The sequence below is a fragment of the Amphiura filiformis genome, chromosome 20, assembly GCF_039555335.1.
Source record: "Amphiura filiformis chromosome 20, Afil_fr2py, whole genome shotgun sequence".
Classification (NCBI taxonomy): Eukaryota; Metazoa; Echinodermata; class Ophiuroidea; order Amphilepidida; family Amphiuridae; genus Amphiura; species Amphiura filiformis.
Window position 1 is genome coordinate 24784875 of NC_092647.1, and position 27383 is coordinate 24812257.

Genomic DNA, 27383 nt, shown 5'->3' on the forward strand with positions numbered 1-27383 from the left:
ACCCGGTTTCCTCAACTACATGTACATTGTAAATGTGCTACTTCTAAAATTTAAAAAATGTAGCGAATTCCAAAGCCCCAATCCATGAGAGCGGTTAACTCCACCCAACTAATTTGATCTGAAACAAGCCAAAAGAAATGTTTATGCCAAAGGTATGGTTGTTTTTGTACATGCATTGTAGCCAGTGCCATTTCTCCCTGACAACTTGGGTTTCCCAGCCACTGATAAAGAACAAAAGCTTTGTACTTGATAATGATATTAAAGTTAACCCCATGAGTAATACTGACCAAATTATGAGCCTCTAACTAAGAACAATTTTGATTGGTTACAAAGAGGGTGATATCATGTATTGAGCCAATCACAGATATGGTAAGATTGGTCATCCGGTCAGTAGGGCTGATTGGGATGAAGCTGATCTAAAAGCTCTATTCTGATTGGTTTTTCAGATGATTATATCACGCAACTAACCAATCACGGGCTCTTTATATATTAGGCAGTAGTGCCCATGGGGTTAAAATCATTGTAAAGTTCTGCTCTCTTTTTCTTGATCTTATTGTAGGAAATTGTTCAAACAAACTTGCCAAATTGAGATCATGAGTATAAAAACTCAAGGTTTTACAACTCACAGCGATCATAATTTCCAATTATAGCACCATTTTTTTTTTCATAGTATCAAATCAGTTTCAAATTTATGTACAGTGACGTACCTGTATGTCTGCTTATTATACTAATTGTAAATCATACACCCCCTGCGGAAGGCATATGACCTTACTCTTCCGTGCAGGGAGTGTGAATTTCAAATGGGATTACCTAAATAGGCGACTCCATTAGAAATCTTCCCCCCCCCCTCTGGGAGATTATAAGGTCATGTCTTCATACATGTAGGTTGAATGGATTTCAAAGGAAATATCCCAATAAACCAAATTTTTCTGATGATGGGACACAATCTAATATTTAGTGAACCTCCATATCATCTTACACATATGTCCAGTGGTGTCAATCCATCTTGAAAAGTGGGGGGGGGGGAGTTATTTAGACTGAATCTTCAAACTCAAAAAGTGACTTAAAAGAACAGATAATGGGTCATTTTGCCAAAAATGTGGGGGCATGTCCCTGTGTCCCCCCCCCCCCCCAGGATTGACACCCATGCATATGTCAATCAAGTTTTGAACTACATATCAATTAAAGTTCAGTTTCATTATTACTGACTAACTTGTAAATTTATTTGATCCGGATTTCTGATCTTTTCCTGCAAGATCGTATCGATCAAAAACCTCACAAGATTGCTTACGATTGCCAATTGTCAAAATCAGCGTCACATGATTGTTCTGATTAGTGTCGGACAATGGCCAAAATCACATGATGGCGCATTTCTCTTTGTCCTTACTTTGTGGTTCGTACCTGCTGACGCTTTCGTCTTCCTTTGCCTTTGTTAAGCTGTCTTTCTTCTCATCCGCCGGTTGGTGTCGTCCCTCCACCAAATCTTTGTCCACTTTGGATTCTTTTAGACCGTACTTCTCACGGATCTCGTTACGTTTAACCGCTCGCTCTGCTTTCCTTTTGGTATGCGCTTCTTGTCTCTTAGCCCTACAAAGAATATAGAGAAAAACATTTTGAGTAGGGGAAAGATTTTGATATACAAAATTTGAGTACAAAATTGCATTGCAGCACAACCAAAGAATTAACAAACTTGGGACAGACTTTTCCTGTTTTTACATCTAAGGATTCAATCAAATTAAAGGAGTATTTCGTGATCCTAGCTTCCTCTTTTTATGACATTTTTCAGTTGATTCCGATTTTGCGTTTGCAAGTTATGCATGATTATGTGTATACACAGCTCTGTAGACTATTTCGTTCTGGTGTGCCAGAACGAAAGGCAAAAAAAAAAGAAGATGGGTGCTGGTGTACCAGAACGTAAGGCAAAAAAAAAATGGTTTGCTTATCCTCCACCGACTAACCCTAATCTGGAAAATCTGGAAAAACAGGTGTGTTTTTTTGTTTTACTGTACAAATGAATACCAACCCTAATTTTGGAAATTGCAGACAAAAGTTTTAATTTTCTTTCAACATTCTTGACATCCTGAAAAGTTTTCTTTACAGTTTCTACACACTTCAAAACTGTTTTAAAACATGAATGAAGTGGTATACAGTAGAGAAATATCCCAATTCACAACTATATTTGGGCTATTTATTAAGCTAAATAATTAAAGGCATACAGTCATGTTTTGGCTATGACCTTTAAAAAAAATTAAAAAAATTTTAATACAGACTGACTGACCCAATTCTGAAAAAGTTGTGGAGGACAAGCAAACATTCTTTTTTAAGAAAGAGTGAACAGTTTACCAACCCAAATCTTTTTTATTGGCCAAATTCAAATTTCACGATATTTTTGCTAAACAATTTAATCTGCAAGAATTTTTTGTACATAAACATATTTATGTAGCCTTTCCAGTGGTATAAAAATCACAACTTTTTTTGAGAAAAGTGAGGGGATGATGCTGTGGATCACGATTAAAGATTATCATGGTACCTACTTTTCTTGTGCTCTTTTCTCTTCTTCAAGCTGCTCTTTCTTTGGATCGTATTTGAATATGCCTTTGTCTTCTTCCTCTTCCTCATCCAATCCCAGGCCTTTAGTAAGACTTTTCACCTGGTTGCCTACCATCGCCTTGCCAACATACTCCATGATGTCGTCTACTCCGTCGCAGAATTCCTACGAAAATATAAAGAAGAATAGATTGAATAAATGTTGTGTTACTCTTCTAAGCAGGGATGCTACTTTTCAGGTTTTAGCCTGAATTCAGGTTTTTTGTGAGTTCAAATTCCCATGTTTTTATTTATTTTCAGCCTGTTTGGGTTTTTTTTGGCCTGCATTCACATGCTTTTTCATGTTTTTCTCACCAGTTTCACGCTTTTTGAGTGAAACTGAGTGGCATCTCTTTCTAAGGCGACCAATGAAGAACAATGACAGTATGTATTGATTGGTCACCTTAGGTTAAATAGAATAAAGATATTGGCCAATTTGATTTTTCCCCATCAAAAAAATTGGTTATAAAAAATCATTTTGTTGGAAGTATTGTATGTGTGAAAAACACTTTAGAATTACATGTAAAATTTCTAAACATCCAACATACATATCTGCTAGTCTGCTGCGATATAGAAGAATATAAATTATACAAACTAAATCAAGCATTCTACTTTTCTAGAGTAAAAATACTGTATACTCTAGGATTTAAGCCACACATTTGCAGGGCAAATGAAGTAAGTTACCTAAGATGTTAGACTTGGATCAAGTATCATATGTAGCAATTATGTTACAACCTATACTGTAATCAAAGATCTGGGATCGAGTCTATAGCTACTATCAATCAAACAAAATTACAATGTGAAGAAGTCAGTTTCACTATTGAAGCAGCAGTAAGCATAAGAATTTAGGCTAAAAACTCCCCAAATTCCAAGTGAAGCTACTTCACTTGTTACACAGGGACTGAATATGGCAAGTCACGGTTCTGACTTACTACAACTGTATAGTTTATTAGAAGACACCCCATCAGTCCAAAACACCATCACTCCGAACCCCCGTCAGTCCGAAACCCATTAGAGTTCGGACTGACAGGGGTTCGGATTGACAGTGTTTCGGACTAACGGGAGACCGAGTTTATTACTTACCTCAATCAAAGATATGATCTTAAAATGCATCACTTTAGGCATTTTGATATCCCAATGTGCCACAATCTTTGTGTTGATAATGTTTCAAAGTATCTCACACAGTCAACAATGACTGAACTGTTCTACAGTTAAGAGTGTTCTGTACACAGCAATTTCTCTGAACAAATTCAGAATACACCAAAGTAGACTTTTTCAACAGGAACTCATAACAAATGAGTATTTCTACGAGTACCCCATCCGTTATACTGGTGCAGATGATCACTATGTTAGTGGTTTATAAGTTTTCATCCCTGACTTCATCAACACTGAAGAAAAGTTGAAGAGCAGGAGTTTTTATATGTGCAAGTATAATATATGTCTGCTAATTTGTTTGATGACATAACTATCAATGTCCAATCACTAGGTGATGTTTGAAGTCTCAGTAACCATGTTGACCAACAAGACTGGAAAAAAATGAAAACTACTTCCCCTGCACATGCGCTGTGTCAGATCACCGGTCGTCACAAGATGATTTAAACTATGGTGTTCTGCGCATAATTGTAACTTTACAGTCGGGAGTTTGAAACCTTATAAGTTCACATGTGACGCACATGATTTGAATATTTATGTAAACACAAGACAAAAAGCTTTCATACATGTATGAATCAAAATTACGGTATATAAAAAGCATCAATACTTTGATGTTATTGTTCAACTGCTAATTAGTCAGGGTAATTGAATTGGACATGGCATTGGAGCATAGTTGCAATGTTTTTGCTTTTTTCTGATTCTCTGGCATGTCCTGACAAATATTTCGGCTGATGCCACTTTGTTATCATTGAGCAATTTTAAAATATGACCAAAATTGGGTGAAAATGGCCCGAAATTGATAAAATGATATTGGTATGAAATCTATTTAAAGCACGCCAAGAATTTCTCCCCCCCCCCTCAATTTTACCCTCCCACAAGGGCTCATAATTATTGCACAGCCCCTTAGTTCAATAGAGGCTATCCACACAAGGTGTAATTGCTCATTTGCATAATCCGGTCGCCATCTTGTAGGGAGTCGATTTCATTATTTTTTTTGAAAATGACTTAGGCATCATGAAAATTGTACAAATGGATGTTTGGATCAAAAAATTTAATCATAACATTTTTCTGTGACCTACATGTATGGTTTTTCATCTGACCTCTTGAAATTCATAAGTAGGCATAAAATGCATTTATTGATTTTAGTGGCCAAAAACTGGACCCTCCCCCCCCCATTTCTAGCAATTTATTGAATTACAAAAGTTTGAATTACTTTATATTATTGATACAGGGCTTCGTTTATTTTAAGCAAACTATTTGGAGAATTCAAAGAGAAGACATTTAATTTTCCATGGAAATGACCATTTTTTGTCAATTTTACTGGGAAATTTGCTGAATTTTACTGGGTCAGTAAATTTAGCAGAAATGGCTGTTGCCCTGGAAACTGTGATTAATTAATAGCTTAAAATGAAATTAAAGAAGCCATGTGTATAGATAATAGAAACTTATGCAAAGCAGGAAATTGCTACAAATTATGAAAAGGGATACATTTTTGCACAAAAACATGCAAACATGTATTTAATAATTTTGTGAGATCATCTATAGGTCAAAAACAATACATTGTAGGTCATAAAAAGAGTGAAAAAATTTCTCATGTAAAAATTACATTTTTGGTCAAAACTGCTCACAAATTGAATTAAGTGATGATTTTGTTCATAGATATAAAATATTCATGCGCCATGTGTTCTGCACACCAAATATGAAGTTTCTACTCCATTTAGGTTTTTTTAATGGTTGAAAAGTGGGTAAAAATGACAAAATCATTAGATACATGTAGTTCAACCGTTGCAATGGAAACGGAATAGAACACGCTTGTTACAAATTTAACAACATGGCAGAAAAGATTCCTCATTTTCACAATAATTTCTACGGGTAAGTTTTATACCATTTCCTATCAATAAATACTGTAAAAGTCAATATTTTCGCGAGAAGATATTTTTGTGATTTTGACGATTTTGTAAATAGCTCGAGAATTAAATTTCGCGGTTTGATATTGATACAATAGAAACCTAATGCAAAAGGTTATTTTAAGCCAGTTTTTATTTTCGCGATTTTATGTCCACTCGCGAAATTCGCGAAAATAAGAACCTCGCGAAAATTTCTACTTTTACAGTAATCAACAGTGCAGAAAATGGACAGCTTTGGTACATATCTTTCTTTGAAGGGAAACGATATGATACTATTTTGAACAATACAATGTTCATTTCATTTCATCATAGTCATACCTCATTTTTTATATTCCTTGTCTTTCATTGAAATAATAATTTCTTCTTTCTTTCGCTTCCTCATATATATCTTTTCTTTCTCATTTTCAGTTTTCTTTATTAGTATTCTTTGTTTCTTTCTTTAAGGGGGTACTACACCCCTGCCCAATTTTGTGCCTATTTTTGCATTTTTGTCAAAAATTATAGAGCATTGGTGACAAGTAAGATATGTATATTATAGGGGCAAGGACTACAACTGCTACACTGGAAATATTATTTCAGCACAGACAACAGTTGTGGTGTTACAGTCCAAAATGAGGGAAACCCAATATTTGATCAATAAATCAATAACTACTTGCCTTGAGTTGCTGAATTTTCAGCGCAGTAGTTGTAGTACTTGCCCCTATAATATACATATCGTACTTGTCACCAATGCGCTATAATTTGTGAGAAAAACGCAAAAAATAAGCAAAAATTGGCTAGGGTGTAGTACCCTTAAACTACATTATTGTTATCTTACTTGCTTGTTTCTTGTTCCTGCTATTTCTTTTCTTTCTCTCTTTTCCTATCATGATTTTGTGTCTTTATTTGCTTTATTTTTCTTGCGCTTCTCTCAGAAACTTTTTCCGTTGCTTCTGCCCAAGGTTTTCCTTTTGTTCTTTACTTCAAAATTCTTGTTTTTTCTGAGTTGTGAAGAATATTTTAAGGAAGACAGGAGTTTGGGAATAACAGGAAAAGTGACACATTCCTGATTTGTTTAGATCTTGTATGGCTTAAAAACATTTGTTTTTCTTTAGTCCAAACATTTGCTTTTTAATTTTTTTTTTGAATTCACGATACTACATTTTGAAAATTTCTTAAATATTAAGCAAATTTATATATGTTTGCCTTTCTTTCATGCTTGCACACAGCCAATTCATTAAATTCATTCATTTTGTTTGTAAGAGGAAACATGTGCTACCCAGTTGGGAATACAATACAATACAATACAACACAATACAACACAATACAATACAACACAATACAATACAACACAACACAATACAATACAACACAATACAATACAACATAACACAATACAACACAATACAATGCACAATACAATACAATATACAATACAATACAACACAATACAACACAACACAATACAATACAATACAACACAACACAATACAATATACAACACAATACAATAAAATACAATACAATACAATACAACACAACACAATACAATATAGAATACAATACAACACAATACAATACAATACAATATACAATACAAATACAATACAATACAATATGGTCATTTTCACGGTAAAGGGTGTAACTTTTGATTTTTAGGGTCAAAATTTCAAACCACTTAAATATGTTTCTGTTTACTGAAATCATGCATAGAAGCAACTTAATTTCAAGTAAAATAATGTTTCAAGGCTTAAACCTTTTGATTTCTAATAAAAATTTGACATTTGCATAACATTTTGGTTAAAATCTAAGAAAAAATGTATTTTACATAACCTCAGAAAATTTTGACATGAAAGCTGGAATACATGTGAAATTCCATTCCAAAGTAAGTCAACAGATATAAGTTAAATTTTATACCATGTTTTGCTATGTTTGTAATTGCAGTTTTGAAAATTTTAACATCAAGTGTCATTTACAATGGAAATTTCCAAACCTTAAACATATTTTTTAAGTTTTAATTGGGTTCCTAAAATAATTTGAATGTCTAACTTCATGTACAAATACTACTTGATGAAAGGAACCTCCCAGCCAAGTTTCACAGAAATTGGAGTTATTTTTTTAGAATTGGCAATTCAAGCGATTTGTGTTTCGAGGCTTCAGTTAACAACACAGGTGATCATAAAAGTAAAATATTTAGCTAACTACTACAAGTTGACATAAAAAAATAGGTAAAAAATATCACAATTACCAATTTTCATGCTTTGCTTCTAAGTATTGAATTTCAGTTGTGACAAAAATTAAATTATCACAGCAAGTCATTTTTTTTGTTTCGAGGCTTCATGTTAACAATTGTTAAACATTGCAGAAGTAGTTTTTTGAAAACAACAGTGTTGGGATCATCTAAGCTGTTATTTTCTTGTGTGTATTGAATCAATGATTCTATGCGGCAGATATTGTAGATTTATCACACATTAATTTGTTCACCCATTTGTTAAGTATGGTGTTTTTTGCATGTGAAGCCTCCGACACAGGCTTTTTAAGGTATCAGTATATTTTTCAAACATTAACCATAATGTCAATTTTTTTTAATTTATGACATTCTGCACATATCAAGTAATAATTACAATGCAGATATCAGTATGAAACACACCAATTTAGATATGCATAGATGATAATTAAGTTTACTGTTGTTTCGGAGGCTTCATTTGTTTCGGAGGCTTCAATTGTTAACGGAAAGTTTGTATTGGGTCTCATTTTCAAACGGTGATATATATCTCCACGATTTAAAAACATGTGACTTGAGGATCTAGTTTGCTACATTTTAATAAATAGATTGGATGAGCTCTTTTATTTATATTTGCACAAGCTTGCTGAACAGTTTGTTTCGGAGGCTTCAAAAAGTTAACGGAAAAACGGCTATTTGAAGTCAAGATTTTATAAAAATTTTAAAAGCTTGCAAATCGCCTAATTTTTGTTACCCATTTCAAGTTAAGATAACAACTGTTATGAATCAAGAAGAAGTGAAGAAATAACCAAGAATTATGAACCAAAGCTACACCCACAAAGTTTGTTAACAATTGTTAACGGAAAATGAAGCCTCGAAACGATAAATATCGAAGTCCGGTTCTCAAAAATACAGGGCCGTTCACAATTAAATCTAATGTGGCAGTGTTTACTGAACATATGACTGTACTTTCAGGATAAGAAAAATTATCCATGAACTAACTGAAGAAAACACAGGGTTTTACAAAAATGTTACTGTTTTTATAGTTTTTCAAATTGGCAATATTAAGTACATTTAAGCCTGCTAAAACTGAACGCAGTAACTCCTAAAGCTGATTATGCTACCCAAGGTAGCTGCTAACTAGATGACTTATGTGGCCAAAAATTACGGAATTCTGTGGCTTTATAAATTAGAACACTACGGATTAAAATGTTAAAAATCCAAAGTTACACCCTTTACCGTGAAAATGACCATATACAATACAACACAATACAATACTATAGCATTTGCGCCATTTCCAAAAGGCTCAGAGCGTTTACAAAATATTTAGACCCTATCACCAGCTAAGGCTCTAGTCATGGGATATAGTCAAGACAAAGATAATCAATGCAAGATCAGAATTACATCTCTTTGGAACATAAAGAAGACAAAAATAATGGTTGTAGACAGAGAGAGAAAAAGTGATGAGTTTGTGATAGATGGACAACAGATTGAGGAGGTGAAGCAATTTGAATATCTGGGTTCAATGATTAACAACAGTGGTGACAGCACAACTGAAATTAAGAGAAGACTGGCTATTGCAAGGACAACTGTGCAGGGCATGTCAAGCATATGGAAAAGCAGAGGCCTATCCATTGACCTCAAGGTACGCCTACTTCCGGCAACTGTGTTTTCAATTGCCACTTATGGATGCGAGTCTTGGGCTATGACCAAGAATGATAGGAAAAGAGTAGATGCTTTTGAGATGTGGTGTTACTGGAGGCTTCTACGAGTGACATGGAAAGACAGGAGAACAAATTAGTCCCAAACAAAAATGTTTGGTAGACTCATAACCGGTGCGATCTTACCTTTCCGATGTTGATTAAGATACTTCTTGCATCGATCCCGAGATGCGGAAAAAACCAATAGTCATTTTGTCCCACATAAATGAATAAATAAAAACCCGATCCCCGAGTGGACTCACCCATTCGGTGACGTCACACACGATAATCATCCCTTATCCGACTTGGGCAGCCCCTACTCGCCAAACTTGTAGGGGCGGCGGGTCCGGATAATAAACATCGGAAAGGTAAGATCGCACCGGTTATGAGTCTACCAAACATTTTTGTTTGGGACTAGACTCAGTACACCGGTCGATGGTAGACTCATAACCGGTGCGATCTTACCTTTCCGATGTTGATTAAGATACTTCTTGCATCAACATCTGAAAGATCGATCTAGCAAGTAACCGACGGATGGAGGTACAAGATTGGCCAGCATCTGATAAGGATCGGGAGAGTGGGTAGCATGGTAATCGCAAGGTCAAACTATTTCCCCCCCTCACGGCCGTGAAACAGAAAGACTACGTGAACAGACAAAAACCCTGAACTGAAAGTGCAGTGGTTAAGAATAGAAACACTGGTTCTTACCATGTTGGAATTCTGATTGTCCATAAAACACCTGATACCCAACCACCATGTTATCTCTGCAGAACAGCCCTGGTGAACTTATCGCCTGGTCGTTGGTTTACGCTTTTGTAGTAAACCGTGGAAAAGGACGACGGGTTCTTCCAGGACACAGCCTGACAAATCTCTTCAATGGGGACCCCCTATGGTAGGCCCACGAAGATGAGATAGATCTGGTTGAGTGGGCCTTGGGGCGGCGTCTTTTTGCCGCCCCGAGTCCACCAACACCTGGACCAGCCACCGTGCCAGAGTCTGTTTAGCGGCTGGACCGTGCGGTTCTGCGTGAGTGATAAATAAGCGGTCATGAGCCCTCTTAAGGTTTGTGTTCGCCAAGGTAGTGCTGTAGCGCCTCACCGGGCACCACAACCTGTCTTCGGCTATTGACGAACCCTGCCCAATACTGGGTAGGAAGAGGGGCGAGTGTCGGAATGTACTTTGCTCATTTTTGCAAGGAAATCCGGGCGAAGAAACAGCGTCGCTCCGTTGTTGGTAAATCGGAGGCTGACTTGAGACTGCGTGTAACTCCGAGCAGCGCCGTCCCGAAGCCAACGCCAGAAGAAAGGCCGCCTTAAGAGTGACGTATTTAAGGGTCGCTTTGACAGGGGCTCAAAGGGGACCCTTAATATACTCCAAGACTGTGTTGAGGTCCCATGGAGGACCACCTTCCTTTCGGCGGGCGCTGTTGAACATACCGTCGAGAAGAAGACTTAGGGACCCATCTGAATTGATAGTCGACCCGTCTTCAAATCCCGATGAATCGAGAGAATGGCTGACTTGTAGTTGGCTATCGTTGCCTGCTGAAGTCCTGACCTGAACTTTTCTGTCAGAAAATCTGCCACTAGAGGCACAGGGGCTCTAGTGGGAGATGTATTTCTCTCATCGCACCATGCGTAGTAGGGAGCCAGGCGCTGACTATACGTGCGGAGGGTAGACTCTCGTCTACCCCTGGCGATGAGAAAGCAGCTTCTGATGAAAAGCCTCCCTCCGCCGCACGTGCCTGATAAGGGCCATGCAGCTAACTGCAGGTGCTCTAGTGGTAGACTTGGTACCTCTCCTCCGGGCATCCGGAGTAGATTTGGTAACTCGGGGAGTACTCGCGGCTGTGCCGCCAGTAGATCCACCATCGGTCGAAACCACAGGTGTTTCGCCAGAACGGTGCTATCAGAATGACGTTGCAATCCTCCTCCCGATCTTGGTCACCACCCTTGCGAGCAGTGAGATCGGGGAAAGCGTAAGCAGTCATTCCTCCCCAGTCTCACGGACAGAGCGTCCACGGCGAATGCCTGTGGGTCTGCGACCCTCGAGCAGTACACCGGCAGCTGATGATTTCGATGAGATGCGAACAAATCTATCGAGGGGTGGTACATCACCTCGAAGACCGCCTGGGCGACCTGCGGAGCAAGGGACCATTCTGTACGTCCCGACACCTCTCCTCGTGACAGATCGTCCGCGAGGATGTTGGTGACTCCGCTATGTGCATCGCTCTCAACGTAATCTGCCTGGCCTTGCACCACCCTATCAGGCGTAGTGCGTGCAGGCACAACCGTGGTGACCTGGTGCCCCCTTGTCTGTTGAGGTAGGCCACCACGGTTGTGTTGTCCGTTTGGACAACGATATGAGATCCCACGATCACCTTCTCGAAATGCTGGAGAGTTCTCTCCACTGCCCAAAGTTCGAGAAGGTTGATATGGAACTCCGTCTCCGTGGCCGACCATAGGCCCGAGACTGAGTCCCGTGGATGTGGCCCCCCAGCCCAGCTTTGACGCGTCGGTCGTCACTACGTGACGCACCGCTGGTGCAGGAAACCTGACACCTTGAGTCAAATTGGGCTGATGGGTCCACCACCAGAGTTCCTCTCGCGCGATCTCCGGCATCGGAACCGCGAGGGATATTGGGCGACGACTGGGCCTGTAAAAGGCTAGAAGGTGTAGTTGTATAGGCCTCATGTGAAAGCGGCAGTGCGGCACGAGGTCTACCATACTGGCCATAAGGCCCAAAACCTTCATCCATGCCACAGCGGGTGCCCCTCTGACTCGGCCAAGAGTCGGGCACACCTCGCCATGTTCGTCACCCTCTCGGGTGAGGGCGCCGCGATCCCTCCTTGAGGTTGATCTGGGCCCCTAAGAATAGTGGTGTCTGCGTCGGGACCAAATTGGATTTCTTGGCGTTGATCAGAAATCCCAGGTCCCGCACCGTCACGGACTACTAACTCCACGAGACACTGTGTCTCCAGTGGGTGCGTCCGTAAATGAACCAATCGTCCAGGTAGCAACACATGTTGACTCCCCTGCGCTTCAGGTGCGCTGCCACCGCCCTGACCAGGAGTGTAAACACTCTGGGGAGGTGGACAAGCGAATGGCAGGCATCGAAACTGGTAAGTTTGACCCTGCTCCTTGAAGCGTTGTGACCTCTGAGCTTGGGGTCCGATCGGATCATGCAGAGATGCGTCCGAGAGATCTAGCGATGCCGCCCACATACCCTTGATGGGGCAGGCTAGCACCGAAGCGAGTCTCCATTCTGAACCTCTTGGGCCTGATGAACTCGTTCAACGGCTTGAGGTTCAGAATGGCCTCAATCGCCGGTCTTCTTTGGAGCCAGAAAAAAGTGCTCCAAAACCCCTTGGTGAAAGGGGGGGTAGACCGGGACAATCGCTTGCTTCGTGAGAAGCTGAGTGACCTCTGACAGTAGTGCCCGGCGCTGGGGGCCGTCTGGCGGCACTACCGTGGACCTCTGAATCGTGCAGGCGCCACGAGGGTGGCTGGTAAATTCCAGCCTGTAACCCCACTGACCACTGACAATACCCAGGCGCCCGGTGAGATGGCATGCCATCTCTGGGCGTAATGCACAGCGGCCGCCCACAGGGGAATCCCTGTGGAAGTCCAAACCTGCCGGCATGGACTGTCGACCGCCCGTGCCCTCAGGACCGATCTGGTTTGCCACCCTTAGAAGAACGGCTCTTCTTAGGGGGGCTTGCCATACTGATCCAGCACTACTCTTGCGCTTCCCAGATTTTTTGGGAGGTGCTGGAGTAGCCTCGGGCTCGGTGTGTAGTCTGTGGTGCGCGTCCTGCTGAAGCCGGAGCTGGCGCTGAAGAACGCTTAGAAGACTTCTTCTTCTTGTGCTTCTTCTTCGCCTTACTGCCCTTCCCCTTGGTCAGGGCAGCCTCTGACTTCTTCAGAGTGCTCTCATTGGTGGCCTTCTTTGCCCGGTCCTCCACCGTGGCGCAAAAGGCCTGTCCAAAGAGTAGCCCCTGTCCCACCGAGTCTGACTTCTTCATTGCTTCAGCAAAGTCGAGCCGTAAGTTGACTGGAGGGACAGACAGGCATTCTCCGGCGGCGAGATGACATCCTATGGGCTAGGCCCATAGAACTCTCGTTGAGGTTAGCTGTTAGCACCGCTAACAGATTAACCTCGCGGAAGAGTTCCGACGTTGCCCCGTGGCCGTGCGCTACCTTCCTACCGAGGTGCTCGGCAAGCGTGGTAGCGACGCTTAGAGACTCTGATAAGCGGCGTGCTCGCTTATCGATGAGCTTTAGCTCCTCCTCCCACTGGGGGAGAACGACCCGTCGCCTTGGCGCCAGCGGCAGGCGCTAGCAACGCTCTGGATCCATGTCAGGGACCCTGAGGTAGGTTTCGTAGTCCTCCTGCGAAACACGCAGTGGAAGCGTGCAAGCACGCGGCGTCCGAAGCTCCAGCGAGCCTGACAGCCCTACTGAAACCTACCCTTGAGGTCCGCCGGGAATGCAAGTGCGGGCGACCCTTGTGTGGACGCCGCTTAGCTGGGCATCCTACTGAAAAGATGCCCTGGTCCTCCTGAACGGACTCCTCCTGAGAGAAAGCCAGGCCCAAACCTTGGGCCACACGGCTCATCACCTCAGCGGTGTCCGCAGGCAGACCATTGCTAGCGAGTTCCTCACGGGGAAGCGGGGGAAGGATACCTGAAGCTAGCTGCACAGCCTCATCAGACTGTGAGTCGCTACTGGTTTCATCTTCCGACTCCTTTCCCTCGCCTTCAGACTCTGACTCACTCTCTGATGAGGAAGAGATCTGACGACGGGCATCTGAAGGTGGACAGGGAGGTGTCGCCACCGTGTGGCTAGCCAACTGAACACCAGCAGAAGAGGGAGTACTCCCGCTAGACCCCGAGATGCTAGCTATAGCACCCGGGATCCGCGACGCTCGCTGCTGTCGCCCTAGCCATAGCAGCGCGGCCTACCCTGAGCTGTATCAGGGTTAGCCACTCGCCGCCCAGGCTGGGTAACAACTGGTGGTACTGCTTGTCCAGCGCTAGGCGGCACTTGCCACGGTGCTAGACCGTGGAAGAAACCACCCTGCGGCGGATACCACGGGGCATACCCTGTCGGTAGCTGACCCTGAAAGGATCCGCCACCAGGGAAACCCCATGGAGCGGCAGTACCAGTACCGCCTCCCCTGTTGCCACAGAGACTGTGGTAACCAGGACGAGTACTGCGGTACCTGCGTGGTTGTAGCGTGAGGTGCCCGGTAGGCTCCCCGGCTGCGCACCACTGTACCCATGCCTCACAGCGTTCCCCGCTAGAGGATCAAGCCGTGTGTATGGGTACCCCGCTATACTGGCTGTCCCTTGGCTAAAAGGAGCTTGCCTAGTATCACGGGTAGCTGAGCGTGTATACCCTCGATCAGTCACCTCGCTACCTGAATAGGCAGTATCAATCAATGGAGCCATGCTCCGCTGAATAGATAGTGATCGATCATAAGAGGGTAATTGACCCATTGACTGTAATGGATCACCCACGCTCTGCTGGCTCTCGAGGACATAAGTGGGTTGTTGATCAGCCAGGCTGTTCAAACTACCTACCCTAACCTCTTGAGCCTCGCCCAAGGTCGCTGTGTGTGGCGGACCACTCACGGCAGCTATGGGCGCGTGCATAGTGGCTACCACTGAAGTCGAGCCGTAGCTCGACTCGGTAGCTGCCACTGTTTGCACTTGGGTCGCTGTCCCGTGAGAGACTGCGAGCCCAACCCCCGTATAGCCGCTAGCCAGCCCCGGAGGACAGCCGGCAGCCATTCCAAGGCCCAGGGAATCACTCGGCGGTCCCGCCATGGAACGCTGCCGTGTGACACCCCCAGTTGGTGCTGCTAAGACTACACCTGCAGCGTTAGCCCCGGTATCGTCTCTGCTAAACCCATGCACGCTTTCATTCGACCCTTGCGGGAACGAAAGCGTGCTGCGTGCCGTGGATCAACCCAGGCAAGCCCGGGTTCCACTGGCACGCTGCGTGCTACAGACCGGCCGAGGCAAGTCCGCTGCACGCTGTATGCTAGGATTCAACCCAGGCAAGCCCGGGTACCCTTGGCATACTGTCCGTCGCCGGCTACTTCATGGGTGCTAGACCCGCTGTTCGCCAGCAATAGACGGGTGTCCACCTGCAAGAAACTCGCTAGAGATCTCACTGGTAGACTGGTACTCGCCTGTTAGGGCAAGTACCGCGCTGCTGCCTGCTACTAGCTTAGACGTTAAGTCAGTGCTTTCGCTGGCTGCTAGGCCTTCGGCTCGCTAGCAGTCCCGGAGGGTCCGCCTGCTTGCCGGGACCGGAGCCCCAGAGGTTACCTTAGCGTGGCCCTTGCCGTCCGCCAAGCTAGTACCTACCATATCAATCTTACCTGTAGGCTTCTGTTTCTTAGTCTTCGTCTTCTGTCTGTGTCGAAGACCCAAACGCAGCGCTACTTTCTAAATCCTCGAAGTGGATGTCCGATAAGCCTATGCAAAAGGAAGCACACTTATTTGATTTAGAGCAATCCCTGGGGGTGTAGCAGAGTGGATGCGGGTCCCACTCTGCCACAAGGGAAGGGCATGATTGACAAGGCCTGGACATTGTAGTAATCGGGAGCGTACAGCACTACCCCCGAACACAAGCTCAAGCCCAATAAACAGACCCACACGCACAGTGGCTGTCGCTGATGTAGTGGTATGATATAATAAATATATGTACAAAGGGATGAAAAACTGAAAACCTTTTGGTATAGATTTGTCAGGCTGGTCCTTCGAAACCCACGAACTCTTAGCAGTAACTCGTCATCAGACGCGTACTGAAAGATATAACGATAGAGCACACCATAAACATAGCGATAATCACTCACCATACATGTATACACAGTACTGTACAAACATCTATTGTAACTTACTAGTCTGCTATAGTTGTTTTACGTGAGAACAAAAATAAAATGGCGTCCTAAGGGCGGCCATTTTGAAAACGTGTGTCCCGTATACTAACGGAAACACTCATACAAGCTAAGTTTTTGGATCGTTTTTGTCACTTTTCTAGTCGAAAAATGTCGTCAAAACTATCTCCCTAGCGTACTATACTGGTTGGTTTTTACCTCAGGTGTAACAAACAAACTGTATATCTCGTCCTTTGGTTCGTAATGATACTTAGCGTTGGTAAAGAAAAATCCACACGTCTATCTCATCTAGAAACCAAGGAGGATAAGGGGTGATTATCGTGTGTGACGTCACCGAATGGGTGAGTCCACTGGGGGGATCGGGGGTTTTTGTTATTTATTCATTTATGTGGGACAAAATGACTATTGGTTTTTTCCGCATCTCGGGATCGATGCAAGAAGTATCTTAATCAACATCGGAAACGGTAAGATCGACCGGTGTACTGAGTCTCCTGGATCCTTGACAAGATTGGTACAAGTCTAACCATCAGAAGCGGCATAATGGAGAGAAAGCTGAAGTACTTTGGCCATATTGTCAGGAAACATGGAGGTGTAGAAAAACAGATTTTGCAATTGGGCCATGGAAGGCAACGAGGAAGAGGACGCCCACCAACATCTTGGACTAATGACGTGAAGCTGGTTTCTAACCAGGGAATGCAAGGTGCAACACACTTGGCATCGGATCGAGTGAGATGGCGTACTCTTGTGAAGACCACAGCAGCGCTACACAGCGCCACCTGACACAGAGAGAGAGAGGAACATAAAATGAAAAGCAAATATGTTGAATTGGTCCTTGGTTGTGAAGACATTTATATATACAAGCAAAAGTAATTTGAAAATGATCCTTTGGTGTATTGGAAGCCAATGAAGTGATTTCAAAAGTGGTCCAGGTGAGGGTTTACGGTCGACCTCAAATACAAGAGATGTGCTGCCCAGTTTTTGAAGACGTTGTAGACGAGTAATATAAGTAGATGGTGATGAGGAGAGAAGGCCATTACAATAGGCAAGACGAGAAAGTATATTAATGAATGTACGGCATCATGATGACATGTAGGTTGGTCTATATAAATTTCCTAATTCTAGCAATGTTTCGTAGATGAAAAATAACAGATTTGCTAACATTTGTAAAAAGACAAAGTCATGTGAGTATTGAAAAAAAGCACCCAAATTCCTAATTAGTCTTTGCAAGTTTGATGTGTTCATACTGTCAAGAATGTTTGTGATACTAATGGTGATGCAGCAACAACAGTTTGTTTGCGGTCATCCAGTTTTTTATACACAATTTTGGAGTTGAATTATTACACTGTCAAGTCGCCCGATACATGTGTATCATTGGCATACATGCATGTTGAGAAACAACATGGTAATTGGCAATGCCACCAACTGGAAGGGTGTACACAATATTAGCATTGGAAGAAGTTGAGGCTACATTGTAGGTTCTTGTCTTTTGGTGCCATGTTGAAGTATGATCCAACCGACTGGTTTTGCTTGGCGATGACCCGATGATTTTTAAGATTTCTCAATCCGAGTAGTTGGCTTAAGTTATACACTTAAATTGGTGGAATATTTTCACAAGAGGAGTCACAAAACCGATCAGGAACAAGACATTTTTATACTCTGCCTTTGAAAAATGCTTGTTTTGATGAAAAGCGCCCTTGTGCAAACTTCAAAGCATCATTGCGGGCTGCCCCATCGAGATCCCAAGTCAGAACAAGTTTGAAATTTGCATGATATGTAATTTTGTATAAGGCGGAAATTATTCGGTTGTTACTACTGCGCGCGTTAATAAAGCGTGCGCTAGTCATGCATATTACGCAACTAGCATAAGCGCACGCAATTCTATATACAAAGTGTTATGAGTCTTATTTTTTCCGCCTTATATAATTCCGCAGTTTACTAAAGGCCATTTTGTGATCTACAGCATCATCCCCCCACTTTTCTTAAAAAAAGGTGAGATTTTTATATCACTGGAATTTCTACATAATGTGTATACAAAAAATAATCTTGCAGTTAATTCGTTCAGCAAAGATATTGTGAAATTTTAATTTTGTTCTGGTATACATGTACCAGTTCTAACGAAATTACAACACATTGTCTATGGAGCAGTGTAATATAGTACAGGGAACCCATACCGTAGTAGCTACATTGTAGTATTAATACGAAAATGTCATACCGATATATTGTATGTAAAATGATGTACGTCTGTTTTACCCGTTTTTATAAGTTTGCGTTGCAAACTAAGTATAATACACTGCACATAATCATGCTTAACTCGCAAACGCAAAATATCGGAATCAACTGAAATTTTGGGAATTGGCTTTTTTCATAGTTATCTACTGAACAATGACTGTCATAAAAAGAGGATAGCCTAGGATCACAAAATACCCCTTTAACTTAAGACATTTTAAAGTTTTTGTCAGAGAAGAACGGCACTTGTTTACATTTTGAGAGTGTGCAGAGCGTATACAGTCGGAAGTGGGTTCTGATTGGCTGAATCAATCGTTTGGCAATCATAGCAACAGACCAATATTAAATCTGATTGATTGGCCGATTGTGCATCAAATCGTTGGTTGGCACAGATCGGTGCCTGTTGAAGTGAACACAAAGCTCTGCAAGCTGCGTATGTCGCTCGAATTGACAAAATGATTGACAGGGGCCAGGGCGCTCGCGTCAATCTGTTGAAGGGACTGCCGTTATTCTCTGAAACCCAGTGTAGACTAGCAGTTCATGAGTTTTACTGATTTATTTCATGAGTTAGACTTTTTAATACATTTGTATTGTACATCATTTTAATTTCCATTATTTCATGAATTTGTTGACGTTTTTTAGTGACTTGTTTTGTTTATTTCACCGATTTTGGCAATTAACAATTTTATTGGTTACCTGAAGCTGCGCTGTCCGACTGACTAAGGCTGGTAAATGCTTATTTATTATGGTACATGTACAATGTATAATAAAACTTACCACAAATTAATGAAAACAAACTTTGTCGTGCTCACAATTTAATGGAAACTTCCTCAGAACTGCAAAGTATAGTTTAATCCCATCGGGCAAGTTTACTTCACAACCCGATAGAACGTTATGCTAAAGAAGGATCTTTCCCTTAAATATCAAATTTTGTCTACAAGTTTCTATTAACTACATGGTTGACAATCTGTAACGAAACAGTGAATGGCACTCGTGAAAAGAATGTCAGCCCTGTGTTAATTAAGGTCAAATCAACGATACGATCAAAACGTGAACTTTGTGAATGTTGTTCACAAATTTAAGGTCGTTTCTATCAAAATTTGAACCAGTTGCATCCATACTTTAAACCATTTTTGTAACTTAATATTTTCCTTATCATATAAACGTCCTTCCGACCTCGTATTATTCGATAATTGGCCAAAAATGGCGATGTCAAAACGGGAAATGGAGGACCTTCGTCCTACTGTTGACACTGTGATGCAGAAAACCTTTGGTTTTTCAGATCCAACTGTTATTGTTGCTGCACTTAATTGTGTAGCGAAAGGAATGGACAAATCACGTACTGTTGGTATGTATATAAATTAAAATCTACTAGACTCAGTGAGTCAGTTCTCAGACCTTAAATATCACTGTACACACTACTCGCTTGCCAGTCCTATATACTCATATCATTCATGCCGTACCTATACACCAATCCGAGAAGCGTTTACTGTATTTGGCCCTCTATTGACGGCAACACAGATGTACCAGAGCGGGAGATTTGATTTGTAATTCAATACGCATGATTGTGTATTGAATATCACTGTTGTGTACAATTCCGGTACAATTCTGTATATTACACAATAAATAATGGATGGAACCCCCGACCTCGGGACACCGCAGTTTTACATCGGGGACACCGCAGTACATGTAATGGCGAAGTCGGATAGGTGTATATAAGTATTAAGGACTAGACTGCGGAACTCAGTCCTCAATGATATAGGTATCCCAGGCAAACCTTAGTTAACACATTTGCTAGTCAGCGAAATTCGCCGAGACCGGGGCCCAAACACAATCAGTCGGGATAAGCTAGTTATGTGAGCATTCCTTACCTGAGCATGCGCAATATTCAGCCTCTCTCAGCATAGGGAAATCGCGCACCGGCGCCATTTTGGAAATTCATTACCGGTTGTAAATTTTACGGCGATGTTTTTGAAAAAAAATTTGGGGGGAATTAGATCGAGTTAGAAACAATTCCAAAGCTTACAAGGTCAAGTCAAAAGGTTAAACTTGATCATAACCCGGAAGAGGTCAGATGATTCGCACGTGGTCGCTGCAAATTTTGGCGACTTTCTAGTAGGTTTGAAAGTGACGATCTTGATCTATTTTTTTTCGGAAATTACTCTCCAAATATCTAATTAACGGATTTGAGCGGTAAGTTAAATGAGCACGCTGGTATATAAAGGTAGTTTTTGTACATAAAAATGTTTGGTTTGATGAGATTGGATGGATGGCTTGCATAAAAGTGAATAACCTGGGGACTTTGTGTAGTACTGAATTCGCGACTTTTGCCAGTGAGTGAACATGTTTAACCCGGCATGGTTTATGATACGGTACTAATTGAATGGGCTCATGCTGTGGATGCTGGGATAGATTCTCATTCTCGCCCGACTATGAGTCGGGGAAGAAGCAAATTTGGACCTTTCCTATTCCTATCCCATCATGCATAGCGCTAGCAGATTTTTGCTATGATAGATGCTGAATGACTGTACCGGGTAAATGACTGGGGGTGGGCACATCGGGTATGATGGCCGGGGGACACAGGCGGTTTTTGGCCATTTTCCTATTTGATTTCCTAAGTTCAAATTGATGGGGGGGGGTTCTCCTTTGACGCTACGTCATGGGGGGCTTGAGCAGGAGTGGCCCCATTCTGATGATCAAGTGAACTGGCCCTCGAGTTTCCGCAATGATCTTCGGAATAGGGAGCATGCGCCAGCCAGTGCTCCAAAGGGTGCCTGCTCAAGACAAAACTTACGCTGGGGAAGGGAAGGGGTTCATACTTGATCAGCTGGGGAAGGGGCAGGGGGTTCATACTTGAGCAGGAGTGACCCCATTCTGATGATCAAGTGAACTGGCCCTCTCGAGTTTCCAAATGATCTTCGGAATAGGGAGCATGCGACAGCCAGTGCTCCAAAGGGTGCCTGCTCAAGACAAAACTTACGCTGGGAGAAGGGGCAGGGGGGTTCATACTTGAGCAGCTGGGGAAGGGGCAGGGGGTTCATACTTGAGCAGGAGTGACCCCATTCTGATGATCAAGTGAACTGGCCCTCGAGTTTCCGCAATGATCTTTGGAATAGGGAGCATGCGCCAGCCAGTGCTCCAAAGGGTGCCTGCTCAAAAACATTTTCCTGGGGGAGGGTGGCAATTAATGCATCAGCTAGTGCTTATAATAATTAAACATTTTAAAGGGGGCCCCCCTCAAACAAATTCCCCCCCCCCCCCCTTGTATCAGTGAAAAGGTATACTCGGTGGGTAGTATCAAAACCGTGAGTTTTTCAATGACAAAAAAATAAAAATAAGACACTTGACCACAAATTTCATCGTTTTGAATAAGTTTTTCTTTATTTTTGCATTTGGTGTTGGCCCTCACTGCGGTTTCCCAGGGACTGCCTTTTGAGGAGAGCGAGAGCAATCGCTCTCCACTGCTCTCCTTAAATCGGATATAGGAGAGTGATTTAGTTGACCATTCTCTCATTACATTTTATTGTAAATGTTCTAAACAGCTCTTGAAGAGCTATTTAATGCTCTCCTGCAAATTCTAAAAGACAGTCCCTGGTTTCCATCCTCTGTAAAAGCTGGAATCTGCATCAGAAAACAGAAATAAAACAAAATGTTACTCATACATGTTCATTTGTATATTAGGGGGCAATCATTTTCAAGTGAAGGGGCTCCCAAATTTACAAAAAGTCAGCATCAATAAAATTGCAACCCCCTATTTCGCCACAAAATTTTATGACCCTCTCCCCACCACCCACTGATACAGCTTACATGTATCCCCTGAAGAGGCTAAAATTGTATTCAGTCTTTTGAATTTAACACACTATCTGTGGTCATCTTATGACTCCCTACATTTTGGTCATCAAAAATGTTATGCCCCCCCCTATTTTTCTTTCCAAAAAAGTATGACCCCCCTTCCAAAGAAAATGATAGGCCCTTATGTTCACATTCTAGGATTACATTTACAGTTCAGTACTGGTAAATAGCAAGTGCTTGTTTCTTAAAATTGTGTACTCACAATGCACAGTATAGGCCTATAAGCATTTTAATATGTGCATGCACAAAAGTTTATACAGGAAATTGGCTGAAAATTTTAGACATTCAAATTAGCATATCTCCGCAACCACATGTCGATGACATTCATTTATGCCTCATCCGCTTTTCTTTCATTTAGCTCTTTAATATGAGATTACTTTGATGAGAATCAAAAAAAGTTCAATTTTTTTTGTATTATACCTAGATAAGCTCTCTATAGGGCGACCTCGCAAACCTCGCTCAACAAGGCGACCTCGCCGCACAGGGTGACAATGTATCGCTGTATACGGCGATAACAGGTTTAATCCCCCACTTCACAAAAGCACTTCGTTCTTCACAAAATATTATAAGTTCGATAGTAAGCTTAAGGTCATGTGTCATATCAGGTTCGTAGAAACTGGTAATTACAAGACGTCTCGTAATTCACAGACCGTCTGTGAATTACGAGACCGTGGGTCTCTGAATTACAAGACTTTCGTTGATTCTTGCAATTCTTCTGAATTTGGCACTCGCTACAGCATTTTGGCATCTGGGTAAGAACGTTTAAAAAATTTCTTACTTGTTTTCTAAAACTTTATCTGAGAAAATCTGAATTTCATGCTAGCAAATTTTAACAGCAATGCCCCAAAGTTGCAAAGACATTAATTCTCTAGCGTCGTGCCAGGAGTCTACAAATTTATGCCCCCGAATTTTTAATAGGGCATTATACAAACAGTTCATGTTTATAAAGAAAGTCATTATTATCATGACAAAATAATCTCAATTCAAAAAATTTTGAAGACAGATTATCTTTGATTCTTATTTCACCTAACATGTTTATTAAGGGGGGTACTACACCCCTGGCCAATTTTGTGCCTATTTTTGCATTTTTCTCAAAAATTATAGCGCATTAATGACAAGTAATATGTATATTATAGGGGCAAGGTCAAGGACTACAACTACTGCACTGGAAATTTTATTTCAGCACAGACAACAGTTGTGGAATTACAGGCAAAAATGAGGGAAAACCAATATTTGATCAATAAATCAATAACTACTTGTCTTGAGTTGCTGAATTTTCAGTGCAGTAGTTGTAGTCCTTGCCCCTATAATATACATATCTTACTTGTCACCAATGAACTATAATTTTTGAGAAAAATGCAAAAATAGGCACAAATTGGCCAGGGTGTAGTACCCCTTAAGACAAGCACGATAGGCCTAATTAGTAAGTCATCCTTATCATGGCAATATAATCTCAATTTAAAAAAAGAGATGGCTTTTAATACACATACTAGCGGGTACCCGCGCTTCGTGCGGGCCCCGCTAGGTGAGTACATGGGAGCGGTCAGTAAACGGGATCAGAGTTTCCCCCACTGTAGATAGTTTCAAGAGTAACCTTAAAACTCACTTGTTCTGATTGTTGCTGTTTTTAAGCCTTTTTTCAGGTATTATAATGTTTTTGTATATTTTTTGTATCTTTGTAAAGTGCTTTGATCAGGTTGGAAAAGCGCTCTATTAAGTGCAGTTATTATTATTATTTATTATTAATACTGACTCACGTGTGATGATCATGATCATACGTGTCACGTAAGGGTTAATGCACGGGATAATACAAGCCTAACTTTTAACCAGAAACACGGGCGCTGAAGTACAAATTCCGACCATACTATGAGTCCGTTTAATTCTGCAACCTTGCTTGATCAAAGTTGTTTTGACAACTGCGTCGCTGATTAAAGATTTGAGAAAATCCAGTGCTGGGCAAATCAATCCCTCTCCCGATTTGCAAAGGTTGACTCGTCATTGCAAACTGATGGTGATACCCTTCCGGTTCTTGAACATGTGATCAGCACTACACATGTTGATCACCTAATTACAATGGGGACTGTGTGATGTCTGGCGATCACTCGAGAAAAATTGACACAAAATGATGTTTTTCTTGAGTACAGTCATAGTAAATTGATGAAGGAATATAGCACATGTGTCACTAATATATATTTCAAGAACAATATCCTCATATTTTTGAGACAATAATTAACTTGAGGAAGAAGTTTTTATTCATATGGACATGACATTGGGCCCTGTATGGCAACCGTGTACATGTACCAAACAAAGTACGTGACATGAGCACAAATACTTGTTACTTGCACCTTCTAACTTTCGTATCACAAGCTATCGGTTGTTCATACTAAAGTTAGAATTTTCGAACAATCCTAGTCATGCTAGTCATCATCATGTCAAATGACTTGTGTACTGATGACAATGATCATCATGGTCAATTGGTCATGGACATGGTTACTCGAGAACTCTAGCTTCGAATTAGCCCGACACATCATGGCCCTATTGGTTCCTTCCTCGCCATAGGGCCATGACTTCGTAGTAAAACTAGTATTAACGGGGCACATGGAGGCAGCCAAACCGTGAACTCATGTCGCAGTTTGAAAGGTTCACCCTGCATCTGCATTCATAAAAGTACTCACATGATCAGTTTTGTGACATAATTCTTAAAAATAATACTAAGAAGACTTCCTGCATCTCCTTTCTTCATTAAATCTGCATTTCACAGCAAAAAAATGAAATTTATTCTCCACCATGGCCACTGTGTTATTTCTATGAGATATAAAGTTTTGTTATGGTGATGATCGCTACGGTCACAAATTTTGGTCATTTTACAGTCTTCAAATGTACCCAAAATTTTCACTCATGCACCTTATATGTTTCGTTTAAGTCTTATTTTCATGTGAGGAATGGTAAGAAGTGATATTTTTGATGCAAGAGTGCGTTGCTATTGTTTTTGGGTCGGACAGTGGTGCAATTTTTTGTACCAGAGGTTATTTATTCTGTTGAAATTTGGATGAAAGTTATTTCGATGAGCCAAGTGTATCTTTTGAGCAAGATTTACCTATTTTGGTCAGTCTCAAATTTTGCTGAAGTGTAATTTTAGCAACATTTTTGATGCGATCGTCTGTCGTGATCGGCTAGCTGTTCATTCATTCATTCATTCATTCATTCATTCATTCATTCATTCATCTAAATATTTCATTCAAATTTTAAATATAAACAGCACAACAATTAAACACATACATTGTGAATGAGGAGGTTCTCGGAAGGCCGGATAGCCTGTATTAAGAACCCCCTGTCCTAACCTCGGCCCTGGCTCTGACAGGGAGTTCCAACAGGTACATGTACTGTTTATGTGTTTAATGTGCATTCACAATATTTCACATGTGCACAATTTGCCGTCAGTACGAAGAAATCATTTTACACATTTGTAATCATTTTTCACCACAAACTATGATATGAAAACACAGGTGAGCAATGTATGAATATGCTATAACTTGAGAACAAGTCCTACGTTCAAAATATGTAGTTATTACAAAACTGACATGTACACCAAATACCATACAGCCTCCGAAATAGTCTACTTTTAGCTGACCTCGGGGTACTCCAAAACATTTTGGCGATCTTTTCCTTTAGACCACCCTCTCTATAGGGACTAAATTATTACTTCTGCATCAAGGTTTACTTTTTGCATTAAGGTTAAACAGTTGCCAAACACTTTGAAGTCAAGGATTAAAGTATTGGAAGGAGGGCAGGGCTTCGATAAATGAGGGACATTATGGGGTAAAAAACAAGGTTAAGACAACTTTTTGAAAACAAGTGAAAAAGGTAACATTCTACTAGGAAGTTTTTCCGCGTGTTTATACTGAGCGTACGGCTTTTTGACCCGCTATTTTCCGGGCACAAAATACCGATCATAATCCGCCACCGCTACCCAGCTTGTTTCTACTGAGACCAGAATCCTGTGTCTTGCACGATGCACAAAATTTTTTTCCTGTAAACCGGAAGTACGGAAAACAGATTTGACGGTTGTATCCTAAATTTAAATGTCTACGCATGGCAGCTCATGGCATATGACCTACAATAGCTTACAATCACAATTTAGTGTTTTCGTAAAATACAAATTGCATTAATTTACCAGTGGATCTAGTAATTGGCTATTATGATAATTTATTTACAGCCAAAATATAACCAACTCATTAACTATAAAGAAGTAGGCCTAGACTAAGTAAAGTCATATCCATTTTACTTCATCAAGTTCATGCGAGTCACACATCATGCCAGTGTATATATAATATCAGAAAGAAGGAACCTACTACATTACATGTATAGGCCTAGGCTAGACTATACAAGTAGAATATAAATCGCGTTTTTTTGCAACACGCATGACCTCGACCCGGCAACCGATCACACGGCTCGTTTCTACTCCATGGATTACACGCTTTGAACCGGCATGGTCCAACTCAAGAGGTGGATCACGAAAGGCGAGCACATGACCCGCATGACACGGCAACCGACATTACCCAGATCGTTTCTACTGGGCTTGTTACCCGGCACGGCATGGCACGGAATTTGGCCCTCAGTAGAAACACGCAGTTTGTCTCAAAAAACAATTTAAAAATAATCGGAATCAAACATACCTTCATAAAATCAGCACCACTTCCATCACATAAAAAGATGATCAGATGAGTGGAAAGTGGCAAAGATTTTGTGAAATGAGGGAATTTTTTTAAAGAAAAATTAAATCGTGTTTTTCAAGAAATTTGCCATCTTGAGTAAATGCAAAATTGCGTCATGCAGTAAAATACTGGATAC

At 41.5% G+C, this 27383-nt stretch overlaps 2 protein-coding genes across 2 annotated transcripts in view; one reads left to right on the forward strand and one right to left on the reverse strand.

Annotated features, from left to right (window-relative positions):
• Nucleotides 1-1252: 1252 nt before the first annotated feature.
• LOC140142551 (uncharacterized) lies at nucleotides 1253-19583 on the reverse strand. Its single transcript, XM_072164546.1, has 3 exons — nucleotides 19458-19583; nucleotides 2535-2713; nucleotides 1253-1587 (listed from the first exon to the last, which is right to left on the reverse strand). Exons 2-3 carry the CDS (start codon nucleotides 2684-2686, stop codon nucleotides 1356-1358), a joined length of 384 nt encoding a protein of 127 aa, XP_072020647.1. The 5' UTR covers nucleotides 2687-2713; nucleotides 19458-19583; the 3' UTR covers nucleotides 1253-1355.
• A 117-nt stretch (nucleotides 19584-19700) lies between these two features.
• Nucleotides 19701-27383, forward strand: part of LOC140142223 (U4/U6 small nuclear ribonucleoprotein Prp3-like) — a 37169-nt gene continuing 29486 nt past the window's right edge. The window contains 1 exon segment of the mRNA XM_072164191.1: nucleotides 19701-20028. Coding sequence (XP_072020292.1) covers nucleotides 19884-20028 — 145 coding nt within the window. The 5' untranslated portion in view covers nucleotides 19701-19883.